The following is a 14,647-nucleotide window of genomic DNA, read 5'->3' on the forward strand; positions in this document are numbered from 1 at the left end:
TCCCTAACAAACAGGGCTGGTGCTGCCAACAGCTTTATCCCATTTTCTTCCTCGTAAAATTTCAATTTTTCAAATTTCGAGTTTCCATACATATACATCAACAGTGTGAGGAGCTCCCGGCAATGCCTGCTACTGAAATCGACTCCGATCTCAGAGTAAAATCTCTCCTTTCTCTCTCTCTAGAATTCAATGCATAATTTAAACAACATTTTCAGTTTAAAAATTCTGGTTTTTGTGTGTGTTGGTGCGTTTTTTTTTTCTTTTAACAGAGATCATCGGTTAATCCATCTACTCTAGGCATGAGGTAAGAGAGTGGAAGCCTTGAATAATGCTGGATTTTCTGAATTTTCCATTTTTCTGTATGATGTGTTTGAAGAAAGATGAAAACAAGGGGAAAGTGATTTGGGATTTTATGAATTTGCATTTGCAGTGAATGTGCATTTGCTGATATCAACAACTTGGAGCATTGCACCAAGTATTTGAACCAAACCCTTGTCACCTTTGGCTTCCCTGCTTCGCTCGATCTCTTTTCTAATGATCCTGTGAGTTTCTTCTTTTAAATGTAGTAAGATTTTTGTAGAGGTTTTGGTTTTTTTAAGTGTTTACTGTTTCATGGAAGTAGGTTTCGGTGGCAAGGACTTGCAACTGCATGTATGCATTGTTGCAGCAGAGACAGAGGGACTTTGAGTTTAGGGAGTCGGCAAATGAGCAGAGGCAGCGGTATCGTCTATTTACTTGTTTACCCTGTTTGCTTCATTCTAAATTGTTTATCTAATTGAAGATGGATGATTGGTGACTCTTTGTACTGCTGTGATTTTGGTGATGGAGAAATGGGAATGACTAGGAAATAAATCAAACAGTTGAAGATAATTGAGAGGAATTAACATATGTCTGCGAAGCTTCTGCTCATAATGAGTGGCCAAAGGATCAGAGATGTCTAAAATCTTGGTTTAGTGACTTAGTCTAACAATACAATAAAATGTTTTAAGTTTTTTGGTGGTAAAATTACTGAAGCTTTCCTCATCCTTTTAAAAGACTTTTATCAGACATTTCAAGACTGGAAGCGAAGGTTGAGAGGCTGGAAGCACAGTTATCTACTAAAGATAGAGATATAGCGACGATGACTAGAACGGTCAGAAATATTTTCATCTTCTATTCAGGAAACAGTTTGTGTCGAAATATCTTGGAAATGTTCTTAACAATAGAAACTTTTCCTGATTTGCAACAAATGTATGAACAGGAAGCTAAAGCTACAGCAGCTTTTAAGGCCCAAATAGATAAGTTGCAGCAGGAGCGAGATGAATTTCAAAAAATGGTTTTGGGTAATCAGGTTTACTCTTTTGACTTTACCTTATTTTCTTTGTAACATGAGCTACTCATTGTTGTTGTATTAATAATTTTAATGAAAATGCCTTGATAAACAGCAAGTGAGAACTCAGCAGATACATGAGATGAAGAAGAAAGAAAAGGAGTATATGAAGCTCCAAGTACGATGCTTTTGTTTGCTCTATTAGCCTAAAATGAATAGGTGGAGTATGAAAAACCATATGTAGGCAGTAAACATCTCATTTGTTACAGGAACGTCTTAATCAAGTATTAATGGAGAAAAAGAAGGAATCAAGATCGGGCATTGAAATTATGAATTTATTACAGGTATATGTCTTTCTAGCTTCTGTTGCATTATATAATTTCTTTCCTAATGGTCTATATTGTGGCAATAGAAAGAAGGCCGGCAGCGGGGAACATGGAACGGGAAGAAGGCTGATAATGACTTCTACAAAAAGATTGTATGTCATGTGCCTGACTTGTTTAAGCATCTCTGCCACTCTTGATTTATCCCATGATTATCGCGCTTGTAGGTGGATGCTTATGAAGCAAAAAATCAAGAACTTGTGGCAGAAAATGCTGATTTGAGGGCATTACTACGTTCAATGCAGGTCTCTTCATAAGCCTGTATAAACAGAATTACATTGAATTAAATCAATTTGGAATGATTGACTTTTTTCCCTGATATCTGTGTTATCTTTAGTTCTGAAATTTCTTTTCTGTATATAGACTTTATTTATTTCCCTCCCTGGACAAAAATAATAGTTTACAAATAGAATTCCAACTCTTGGAATATCGAGTTTACAAATAATAGTTTCCTATTCGGCGAAATATGTAAAGTATCTTATTCTGTCTTTTCTGTTATAATGCCGGTACGGCGTTTCCGTAATATTGCGCATTGCAGTTTGAAGCAAATTTTAGTCATGGGTTACTCTCCCCTGCTTTTGTGTTAGAGTGGTTGCAAACAAGGTTGCTGGATCATCAGAATACTGCACCTGTAATATTCAAGTGGAATATTGGTCAAATTGCGCACACATTTTTATCCATTCTTTTAATTCTTATGGCATAATTTACATGGACTAGAAGCTTTTACCTCCGTAGACATTGTATTTCCTGAATTGATCCATTTGATCGTGACTCCAGGTTGATATGCGCGAGTTCTTAAATGCTCCAAATGGAAAACAATCTTGTCCTATCAATGAGAGGTCAGATGCAGATCCATCACAGTCTCCATTGGGTGGGAGGACGGTATGTCAATGTTTGTAACATAATGTGTGTATATATATATATATTTATATTGATCTTAATAGAGGTTAAACAGTAATAGAAGTTCCAAATAATAATTAAAACAAAACAATAATAGAAGTAACTCCCATTGCAGGATATGTTTGACCTGCCTCTCCACATGGCTAGAGATCAAATTGAAGAAAGTCTCAGAACAAAGATGGCTTCTATAAAGGTAGATTGACTGGTAATCTGGGTAGAATGACGCTTTAATTCCATAGGACAGTTGAATGATAGTAACTAAATGCTGTGTATATTCTGACCAAATTTGAAGGAGCGAATGGTTCAGCTCCAAGATGCACAAAAAGGTGCAGAAGTCACAACTGAGGTGACGGAGAGAGAACTTGAGCTGGAAGCTCAGCTTGTTGAGGCAAGGAGCATAATTCAAGAACAGGTATCGTACTGTTATTTGCAGCTCAGTTTATTTCCCTGGCAGTTTTTGGTAAAATGATTTTTGTTTCACACGTTCCTGTCTGATCAATGAATTGTTACAAACTTACAATGGCACCATATATTAGCACCAAAGTCTTATAGTTCTTCATGGCATACTTCTTACATTTTCATTTGATTGCAACCTCCCATCATATTTTTATATCTCTCTTGCTTTGCGTCAATTTATTTACCTTGTAATCCTTTGACATCTTATATAAGAATCAATAACTTATAATGCAGGCATCTATGATGTCCAAACATCTTGCAAAGTCTGAGAGGCCAAGGTATTGTCTCCTGAACAAGTCTTTTCCCACAAACAACAATAACTCCCTCATAAAAGAATGGGGGAGGAAGAAGAACAAAAAAGAATAACTAAAGAATGAATCTTTTGCAGGAGACTGAGTGGGCATTTGAGTTCTGACAGAGACTCAATATTATCACCACCTGAGGTATTATTAGTTAGTTCTGCTTCTTATGCCTTTTAATATCAAGAAGGTCAAGTTTCGTATTTTGTGATTTCTGATTTTTGTACAAAAACCTTTTTGTTTCCAATTATCTAGAGTTTAGTAGGAGTTAGTCTTAAAACTCTGTTGATCATCAAGTTCTTTTGCAGCTGTAAAATTTGCACAAGCATGCTGTGTTCTTTGCATTGAATCTCTTGCATGATATTATTTACACATTCTTTATTCTGTGTAGGGGCTGTAAATCACCAAACCAGCATAGCTAACCATGGTCTTGTTTGCTGTGGCACGCTTACTGCATTAAAAAGGCTCTGTACTGTTGACATCTATTTATACTATAGCATTGGAGTCTTTAAAAGATGGTAAACTCTCTCTCTGATGCGGCATCTTCATTTGGTTAGTAGCTCGCTCCCTTTTGTGTCTATGCTGTGTGTATGTAGTGCTATATCTTGCCATATGGATGAACTTATAGACCTCGATTCAGCAGGAGAAATGGCCCTTAAAGTCTGATGTGTTGGTTTCTTTCTGCTTCCTTTTCTAGGATATGTTGTATTCAAACACAATATACTATGATTCCTGGAATATATATATTTCCACAAGGTATTATACAGTTTATTGACCCTGCTATCATCCTTTACTTGTATCTTTCCCAAATCTTGAACATAATGGAGTACCTACCCAATACCTGCATTTTTATTCCTGCGTTCGTGCTACCCTATTCCGATATTCTTATTTTAAAAAATCCGTCATGTTCTACCCAGATCCAGCTATGCCCCTAACTACTTAACGTGAATGCAAACTCATAGCTGAAAGCGTAAAGGCTTGCTATAGAGTATAGACCAAGATTTTCAGTTGCATGAACCCAATATATCAGTTTCGAATTATTATGAACTTTTTTATTTTTAATTTGAACGTAGACTTGTGTTTCACCATTACTATCCCACCCTTTTTTACAAGGTTTTGTATTTTGAGGTGAAAAAAATTATTGGTTTCTTGGTACAATATTCACAGTATGCAGTTGGGAAGAAAAATCACAGCCTGATGGTGGGTGGCCCATAGGCATAGGGGCTTTCAGCTTTCTTGTGATGAAGAACAGGAAATGTTCCAAATATGGATGGGGATTTTCACGTTCCATTTTCTCCAAATTAGATTTGTGGGCTCTGTTTGTTAAGAATTTGCAGATCAAATTCACTTCCTTCCACTCTGTGTTTCGGGAAATTATGGGCCCGTTCCGGATTTAGTGGAATCCAAGTGAATTCATGAAATATGGCTTTTCTCTAACCAGATTATGATTATATGGGTTATGATATACTTCCTTATATGCAATAGGGTACAAAAATGTACAATGTTAGTTTGATCACGAAAAAATTTGCTTGATTTACAATAAGTAATAAGTCAATTGCAGATAGATATGAATTTTCACTCAATTTTTTTTCCCGTAAAATATTAGTAAATTTGCTGAATCTTAACCAATGGAGGTATTTATTTGTTAGATAAAACAAGCATCATGAATGTTAATTATAATTTTTTAAATTATAAAAAATTTATGTATAATTACATTAAAACTAGAGAGTTGCATGGTTTTCGACAAGATCTGCATTAAACTTGGTCTTTCATTGGGTCTCAGGTCTTTAGTCTTGACAATAGTAATATGACGAAAGTGGAACCCCTCACACGGACTATATCTAAAGCGGGTCCAATTGACATGCATGAATTGTCATTACAGATGACACGATTTTCTTTGTATTATTCGCAACAAAAGAGATAAGAGAGCTCAAATGACGTGATGACGACTCACATAAAACGCTCATTTCAGACTTGTTATTATGGGGCGATATTTTTGGATATGATGATCATCACCTGCATTTGCTTGTCTTAGATGCAATTTTTTTACAATATATCATATTTTAAATCTTGGAATGATAAATTATCTTTATAACTTAGCCAAAAAAATGATATAATATATACAATTTAACTAGTTTGTTTTTTTGTTTTGTTTTTGTTATATAAATAGGAAAAGCAAATGTGGCACTTCACAAACTCGCTAGGAAGGATTACGCCTGTATCATGTGGGCCGATTAGAATCCTTACAATTGATTTATTTTCGCAAAAACTCACACATAACCACGTGACAATCAAAATATAGGTTATAACGTATGTTTAGCTCTACCAAATACCTCGACAAGAATTCAAATCCATATCATGGGTGTGACAACGATTGATCTTAATCACTAGACCACAAATTGGTTGTTTTATTAAGTTATTTGGACTCGAATTTAACCAATTTTGGCCGGATAATTGCATAATTGATTATAAAACAATTGATTGAATGGCACAATTACCCTCAAAAGTTAATATCATTTTCTTGAAATCGCTCTTGTAATTGGAAAAGGGAGAGAAAGCGCGTTTTAATCCATTAAAAGTCTTTCAAGAATTAAGGATATGAATTATCAATGAAAACATCCGCGACATCAATTATTCAATTATGACTCTAATTAATTATTTCCGTGCAATGAAAAAATTACACGATTTTGCCTAAACAAGCAAGAATTTCGAGTGGGGCCTAACTATTGTTGTTCTTTCATAAATATATATAATTATTCACCTTATTGTTTAAATCGCGTTTATTCTGTAATTATTAATTTTTATTTTGAATTTTTAAATAAATTGTATGTGTATCAAATACAAATAACTCATTATGAATTGCTTTTACTTAAAGAGCGTTTGATTGAGTTTATGTTGAAGTTCGAGAAGCCTTGAGCTGAAGAAGTTGAAGCTCTGTCAGCTGTTCTACTGTTGGAAGAAGCAAAGTATATTGGAGAAGATGGGCCTACAGTAAAAGACGCCACTTCACTTACAAAATCATGTTTTTCTTTTTGACAACCTTTTATAGCCGTTTGACTCCTTCTCTGTTAGTTGGTTAGTTAGTCTTCTTGCTCTGTATATATATGGAGGTTTACAGAGCATCAGAATAGTAATTCTTTTTTCTCTGAAGTCTTCCAATTTCAATAATACAAAGAGAGTTTCTCTTCTTGTTGTGTGATCCGTTGCGTTCGTCAATTAAATGGTTCTTCCACTTCTTGGAATTTAGCATGGTATCAAGAGCAGGAAAGATCCGCAATTACCTGTAACCCAACAAGAAAGGCAAAGAAAGAAGAAAATGGCTGACAAGAAGCCGACAGAAACAAGAAAGCAAGACGATTCGAGGCCTTCTTCAGAAAGCACGAAATTACAGAACAATGATCATGCCACCATAAGCTTGGTGACAACCCCTTTCGACGGCAACAACTATTTCACATGGGCTAGATCAATCAGATTTGCCCTTGGTGCTAGAGGAAAAGAAGGGTTCATAGACGGAACCTGCACAAAGCCTGAACAAGATAAAACAGAAATCGAACAATGGAGGAGAGCAGACTACATGGTCATCACCTGGATTCTCAACTCCATTTCAAAAGACATCGCTGAAGCCTTCTTGTACACCACCTCTTCAAGAAACCTCTGGCTCGACTTAGAAGCAAGATTTGGCGCAAGCAACGGACCACTCTTGTACCAATTACAAAAGGAAGTCAGTTCTGTGTCTCAGGGAAACACAAGTCTTGCTGCATATTCCATCAAACTCAAGAAATTGTGGGATGAACAAGCCACCTTGGATCCACCGCCGATATGCTCCTGTGGAGCTGGAACCAAATTCGCAGAGAAAACCAATTTCACTCAACTCATCCAATTTTTGATGGGCTTGAATGATGCTTATGATCACATCCGTAACCAAATTTTGGTGATGGATCCACTGCCTTCGATGGGAAGGGCATATTCCATGATCCTACAAGTCGAAAAACAAAGGGAAGTAAATGCCAAGAGCCTTGACTTTAATAAAGAAGAAGTCATGGCAGTACAAACCGCAGACACGAGGAGACAAAATGGTTTCAAGAATCCCATCAAGAAGAGGAGTGCAGCTGAAAAGAAACAGATGTATTGCACACACTGCAAGAAATCTGGTCACATAAGGGAACAATGTTTTGAAATAAATGGCTACCCGAAATGGTATGAAGAGCTGATGAAGCAAAGAAAGGATGCCAACAAACCTGTTATCAATAAAACCTTCAACGCACAGCTGGAAAATGGTAAAGGGAATATGCAAGCTTCTTCTCAGAATGAGAACAATCTGACCGAATTGATCAAGGCTGAAGTAAAGAAAATTCTACATAATCCAGAATTTTCTCAGAGTTACTCCAACAGCATATATGCAGATAATTCTGTAAATTTTGCAGGTATACTTCTTCACAAAACTAACTTTCATTCTAAAGAAGATTGGATCATGGACAGTGGTGCCTCGGCACATATGTCCATGAACCAAGACTTGTTCCATAATTTGAGGCCCCTTGATACTGTTAATTCTGTCAAATTACCTGATGGTAGCATGTACAATGTGAAAAAGATAGGAGATATATACATATCTGACACACTTACTCTTAAAAATGTGTTATATATCCCTAGCTTCAAGCATAACCTTTTATCTGTCAATGCATTGTGTGAAGCTGAAAATGTTAGTGTCATTTTTACCAACTCTCAGTGCTTTGTGCAGGACCTTGTGACTAAAAAGGTCATTGCTATAGGTATTAAAAGAGGGAGACTGTATCTGCTTGAACACACTCAAAACTGCAAGAAGCATGATCTGCACAAACACATGGCTCATTTGATTGAGGATTTGAAACATCTGAAAAGGGAAAATAAACATGTTGATGTATGGCACAATAGACTAGGGCATCCAAGCAAAGAAGTTATGTTTCATTTGCCCTTTAAAGTAGCTAGGAATGAACCTCTTACTTGTTGTGAAGTGTGTCCCCTTGCTAAACAAAACAGACTTCCTTTCAAACTTAATGAAAATCACTCTAGCACTGCTTTTGATCTTATACGTGTTGATGTTTGGGGGCCTTATAATCAATACTCTGTCACAAATTGCACATATATGCTCACAATTGTTGATGATTGTAGTAGAGCCACATGGATTTACATGATGGTCCATAAATCTCAAGTACAACAAAACCTGGAATATTTCTTGAACATGGTTGAAACTCAATTCAACTTTAAGGTTAAAAAGGTAAGAAGTGACAATGGAACTGAGTTTACCAACAAACAATGCCAAGACTTATTTCAAAATAGAGGGATCCTCCATCAAAAAACATGTGTATACAGCCCACAACAAAACGGTGTTGTTGAAAGAAAGCACCAACATCTACTACAAGTTGCCAGGTCTATCATGTTTCATGCTAAACTCCCTCAGAAATTTTGGGTTGAATCACTGTTGACTGCTACTTACCTGATAAATAGAATGCCTACACCTACCTTGAAATGGAAAAGCCCTTATGAAGTCCTTCACAATAAAACACCTGATTTTTCACACCTTAAGGTTTTTGGCTGTCTATGTTTTGCTACAAATGTTTTCCCTCACAAAGGAAAATTTGAGCCAAGGGCTATGAAATGTGTCTTTTTAGGTTATGCTCAAGGGAAGAAAGGATACAAGGTTTTAGATTTGGACACTAACATAATGCACATAGCTAGAGATGTGGTGTTCCATGAGAATAATCTCCCTTTTGAAAACATGAAATCAGAAGATAATTCATGCCCTTTACCCACTGTTGAGTATGAGCAAAATGATCAAGATACTCGGCTATTAGAACAGGAAGCCATTACCCAAGAGGATGTTAGCCACCTTAGGAGATCTACTAGGAACACTCACAAACCTGTGTGGATGAATGACTTCTTGTGTTATTGTTATTCTGATTGCATGTCTGATAACTGTGCTAATCAGGTTTAAGGCTGTTTTGTAGAGAAAAATTATGCTGTGCAGGAACCAAAGTGCTTCTCAGAAGCTCAAATGCACCTGGAATGGAGGAATGCCATGAAACAAGAGATTGATGCTCTTGAAAAGAACAATACCTGGGAACTTTGTGCATTGCCTGAGGGAAAAAGACCAATAGGTTGCAAATGGGTTTTTAAGACAAAACTGAGACCTGATGGTAGTGTAGAAAGACACAAAGCAAGACTGGTGGCTAAGGGTTTCAATCAAGTTGAAGGGGAGGACTACAGTGACTGTTTTGCTCCAGTTGCAAAGACAGTCACTGTAAGGACCTTCCTTGGTGCTGCAGTTGCTAAAGGATGGCATTTACACCATTTGGATGTAAATAATGTCTTTCTTCATGGGACTCTAGATGAGATCATATACATGAAGCCACCAGAAGGCTATGAGGTGGGAAAGGAAATGGTTTGTAAACTTAAAAAATCCTTGTATGGATTGAAGCAAGCATCAAGGCAGTGGAACAATGAGTTCACTGAAAGAATAAAGGGACTGGGTTTCAAACAATCAAAATATGATTATTGCTTGTTTACAAAAGGCACTAATGATGATTTCATTGCTTTACTTATCTATGTAGATGACATCCTCATTGCTGCAGCTACAAAGGGGCTGATACAGGAAGTAAAGAAGTACCTTGATAGTCTTTTCACCATCAAGGACCTTGGTGAGGCACAGTACTTCCTTGGTCTTGAATTTTTCAGAACTCAAAAGGGGCTTGTTCTGTCACAGAAGAAATATACTCGAGATATAATAAGGGACATTGGATTGCTTGAAGGCAAGTCTGTGGCAACACCATTGCCCTCAGGACTGAATTTCTCCTCAAAACCAGAGAGGCCCTTGAAGGATGCAAGTAGATACAGGAGACTCATAGGAAGGCTTCTGTATTTAGGATTCACAAGGCCAGATATTTGTTTTGCTACGCAACAACTAAGCCAGTTTGTCCAGGAGCCTTGTGAAGAACATTGGCAAGCTGTCATTCACTTGATCAGATACTTGAAAGGAAATCAGACATCAGGTTTGTTCTTCCCTTCTAACAATGAGCTTAAACTTACGGCATTCTCTGATGCAGATTGGGCAACTTGCAAGAGGACCAGAAGGTCAACCACAGGTTACTGTATTTACATGGGAAGAACGCCAATATCGTGGAAATCAAAAAAACAAACTACAGTCTCAAGGTCATCAGCCGAAGCCGAGTACAGGAGCATGGCAGCAACGGTATGCGAAATTGTTTGGGTTAATAACCTGCTTAAGGACTTGCACATACAAGTTCAGACACCTATACCATTCTATTGTGACAACAAGGCAGCACTACATATAACTGAGAACCCAGTTTTCCATGAGCGGACAAAACACGTCGAAATTGACTGCCATGTTGTGAGGGACAAGTTCAAGGAAGGATTGATCTCACCCACATACCTGGTCTCGAGGAATCAAATAGCAGATATCTTCACAAAAGTTCTCACAGGAAGTGCCTTCTCTCATCTATATTCCAAGCTGGGTCTGATCTCCAATGATGCAGTTCCAGCTTGAAGGGGGGCTGTTGAAGTTCGAGAAGCCTTGAGCTGAAGAAGTTGAAGCTCTGTCAGCTGTTCTACTGTTGGAAGAAGCAGAGTATATTGGAGAAGATGGGCCTACAGTAAAAGACGCCACTTCACTTACAAAATCGTGTTTTTCTTTTTGACAACCTTTTATAGCCGTTTGACTCCTTCTCTGTTAGTTGGTTAGTTAGTCTTCTTGCTCTGTATATATATGGAGGTTTACAGAGCATCAGAATAGTAATTCTTTTTTCTCTGAAGTCTTCCAATTTCAATAATACAAAGAGAGTTTCTCTTCTTGTTGTGTGATCCGTTGCGTTCGTCAATTAAATGGTTCTTCCACTTCTTGGAATTTAGCAGTTTATAAACTTTTCAAAAAAATTTATAAAATGTTTGGAAGTTTATAAACTCTTGAAAATCATTTGGTAAATTTTCTTTTTGAAGAGAGCTTATAACATTTAAAATATCTCATTTTAGGATCTGGTAGGAAAAACACGAAGCACTAGTCCAAAAGGATTAATTTCCCTCCACAGCAATGAGAAAAGCCCCAAACACTCTAGGAATCCACGTTTTTTTGAGCGGGTCAGATCACGCCTGACTAGCCTAGTTAAGTGTCCTGAATTGACAACCATCAATCTTGAAAATATTCAACGGCCATTTTGATTACGGTCTTCGACTCATATATATATAAGTCTCTATAATACATGGAAAGTTCATTCTACAAGCATATATTTATTAGTACTATATCACACTCTATAGGCAGATTGAATTCTGCCACCTCTATAGCTTCGAATTCTAAACTAACTTAAATTTCGGAGGGACCTTCAGCTATCTTAAAGTCTTGTGTGTAGGCCAATTTTATTAATTCAACTCCAGATACTCGTCAAGATCGATACTCCAGGTTAACGCATCACCACTAGGTCGCTAAGGAGCTCGACCCATATCAAAATTTTATATGTCCTTTAAAAAAATAGTTAATCTCACCCAATATCATTTAGAACCTCTTATAAGATTTTTTCAGTCATATTACAGTATAAAGAGCTTATTATATCAAATATTTTGGAATTCGTATAATTTTTGATATCTTATTTATCAAACATTTTAAGAATTTATATTTAAAATAAGATTCAATATATGTAGGCTCTTATAACATATTATATATAGAATATAGAAACTTATAAAATATTTTTTACATAAATTTAGCTAAACACCCTCTTAATTTGAATTAAAATCTTTCTCCATCTTAGTTGAAATAAATTATCAATTAAAAGACCAAACAAGTTGGTTAAGAATTGGTATCGGATTGAAATTTATAATAAATTTGAATTTTACATACTTTCGAAATGAAAAGTTCTCAATAAATCCAAACCAAATTTTGACCTTATGTATTTTTGATGAATTGATCGAAGATAAAAGCGCAAGACAATTCTTTTATTTTGAATTGATTAATTGAGTCAAAGCATGTTCAAATATGCCCTGTAAGAGACTGATCCATGTCAAAACTCATGCTGTTCAAACCTAATAAAAATAAGCTATCTAAGCCCTTGTTCGTACCTGTAAAAAATTGCCTTTAGGACAAATGAAGGATATATCACATGCACACACACACACACACACACAAAACAAATACACAGCGATTTAAGTTCAAAGTAAGCCTTAAACTCTCATCACGGTGAGACACTGTAATCACAAAGGTTTTATGTCTTTCTTGATATCAAATCATCAAATCCTTAATATATTATTTTTAAGATAGTTCATAATTTTCTCCCACGATTTGGGAGGAAATTGCCCTTCCAAATCTAACAATAAGCTTCCAAGTTCCAATTATATAATTGCAATTTGGAGAGAAGAGTTAAGAGCCAATCTTATTCTCAAAGGTTTGTAACATTTCAATTTAAATTTATATAAAAAAAATCATTTATTCATATTTTTCTAATCTTGTACTTCATTTTTGGCAAATTCAAAACTTGTATGTTGTAGTGAATAAAATAAACTAAAACCGATTCTATTTAAATAAAAATATATGAGAATTATTATTATGATCCAAGAACTTACGAAATTGCTTACTTTTAGTCCTTTAACAGATTTTCGGACAATTTTACCCCTATGAGTGCATATGGACTAAAACTGCTTTTCAAAAGTTGCAAAGGGGTAAAATTGTCCGAAAATTTGCCAGAGGACTAAAAGTAAGCAATTTCGTAAGTTACTGGACCTAAATAAAAATGGACATAGTTATCGGACTAAAATTAAAATTAGGCATACTTAGCGGACTAAAATAATACTTTTCCCTATAAATTTATAAATCGCACAAACTCCTCAATTGTAGCGGTTTGAAGCACAAGTCAATGACGATTCATTAGTCCCAAAACGATGGGATTGCGACGGATACATAAATTCATTTTATCAGACAACGTCGAATGATTTGACGTCCAATCACGCATTGAATCAGAGACCTTACGCTAAGTATCTTCCACTCTTGTTGGACTCGTATGTTTTTGTCATAAAAGACACTATTGTGTGGAGCGCTAGGAAGGTGGAATTGACTTATAAGTTGCTCAAGTCGCTCGTTCGCAATGAATCGGTGCTGATCTAATAATAGTGTCACACAATCCAAATTTATTGAAGATAAAAAAAAAATTATACAGTTTATAAGCTCCAGTACTTCATCTCTATTGCAAAATGCCTTTTCAAAGATAAATTCATAAAACTTCAACCTTAAAACACAATTCTTCATACCATAAGACTCAGTCACAAACGGCTCACGTAAAATAATTGAATGTACAAATGTCCGAGACCTTATCATAGTGTTTGAATTTTATATTTTGAATGTTTTGTTTTGGTGTTTTGAAGATAGAGAGAGAAAAATAGAAATAAATAAGTGTGTGTTGGAGATAGATGGTATGTTTGAATTTGTATTTTGAGGCAATTTAAAATATTTTAAAGTAAGTGGTGTAGGTTTACTATTGGAATTTGGGAGACAAAATCACCATTCTTTATCAAATCATATCTCTTTTATATATAAATATACATATATAAATATTGTATATTTAGTATTGTATTTTTTAGAAACAAAAATCACTATTCATTGTCAAATCACGTCTTTTTTATATTATATATAAAAAGTTAAAAAATAAAAAACATACAAATAAAATATAAAAAATATAAAAATAAATATTAAGTACGTTTTATCTTATCTCGAAAAATACCAAAATATGAAACCAAACATAGTGCATACTTCTCACTCTTATCCATTAAACCTCTAAAGTATGTTTTACAATTACCCATTTCTATGATTGATTGAAAACATAACATCAGTCATAATCAATATTTTTAAAAAAATACTTAATTAGGGCATTATATTCCTATATATATATATATAAATAATGAAATTATTAAAAAGAGAGGAGTATGGATGGTTGGGATTAGTGGGTCATCCCCACAAGTTATCCAAATTTGATTGGGTCACCAACTCCCAAATCTTGACAAATTTTACTTAGGTCACCGCCCAATCACCATCCCCTCTGTCTTTTTCTTTATTCATCTCTCTCTCTCTCAATCAGGGTGATTTAAAATAGTACAAATTTGGTAAAAAAAAAAAAAAGATTTTTTTAGAAAAATGGGTTACCATTCTAATCTCTGTCTAATCATTCTCTTCTAGGGTTTGATGCAATATGGAAATATTAAAAAAAGTATGTGTGGAAAAAATTATCATTTTATCCTCATGTAATATTAAAAATAGGACAAAACCCTCCCTC

The 14,647-nt window shown here is 35.3% G+C and overlaps 1 protein-coding gene across 1 annotated transcript; it reads left to right on the top strand.

Annotated features, from left to right (window-relative positions):
• LOC105162841 (uncharacterized) lies at window positions 1-4,118 on the top strand. Its single transcript, XM_011080993.3, has 16 exons — window positions 1-155; window positions 270-304; window positions 431-542; window positions 623-720; window positions 1,036-1,132; window positions 1,241-1,330; window positions 1,425-1,487; window positions 1,579-1,653; window positions 1,722-1,787; window positions 1,860-1,937; window positions 2,470-2,574; window positions 2,708-2,785; window positions 2,885-3,004; window positions 3,283-3,326; window positions 3,437-3,491; window positions 3,739-4,118. Exons 1-16 carry the CDS (start codon window positions 123-125, stop codon window positions 3,745-3,747), a joined length of 1,158 nt encoding a protein of 385 aa, XP_011079295.1. The 5' UTR covers window positions 1-122; the 3' UTR covers window positions 3,748-4,118.
• The last annotated feature ends 10,529 nt before the right edge of the window (window positions 4,119-14,647 follow it).

Source organism: Sesamum indicum, linkage group LG5, assembly GCF_026168435.1.
Source record: "Sesamum indicum cultivar Baizhima isolate 11 linkage group LG5, ASM2616843v1, whole genome shotgun sequence".
Classification (NCBI taxonomy): domain Eukaryota; kingdom Viridiplantae; phylum Streptophyta; class Magnoliopsida; order Lamiales; family Pedaliaceae; genus Sesamum; species Sesamum indicum.

Bases quoted from the DNA above. Each gene is read 5' to 3' on its own strand.
- LOC105162841 (XM_011080993.3), top strand. From the start codon at position 123: ATGCCTGCTACTGAAATCGACTCCGATCTCAGA. The intron at 1,331-1,424 runs GTTTACTCTTTT...CTTGATAAACAG, and splicing joins AAATGGTTTTGGGTAATCAG to CAAGTGAGAACTCAGCAGAT. The intron at 2,786-2,884 runs GTAGATTGACTG...CCAAATTTGAAG, and splicing joins CAAAGATGGCTTCTATAAAG to GAGCGAATGGTTCAGCTCCA.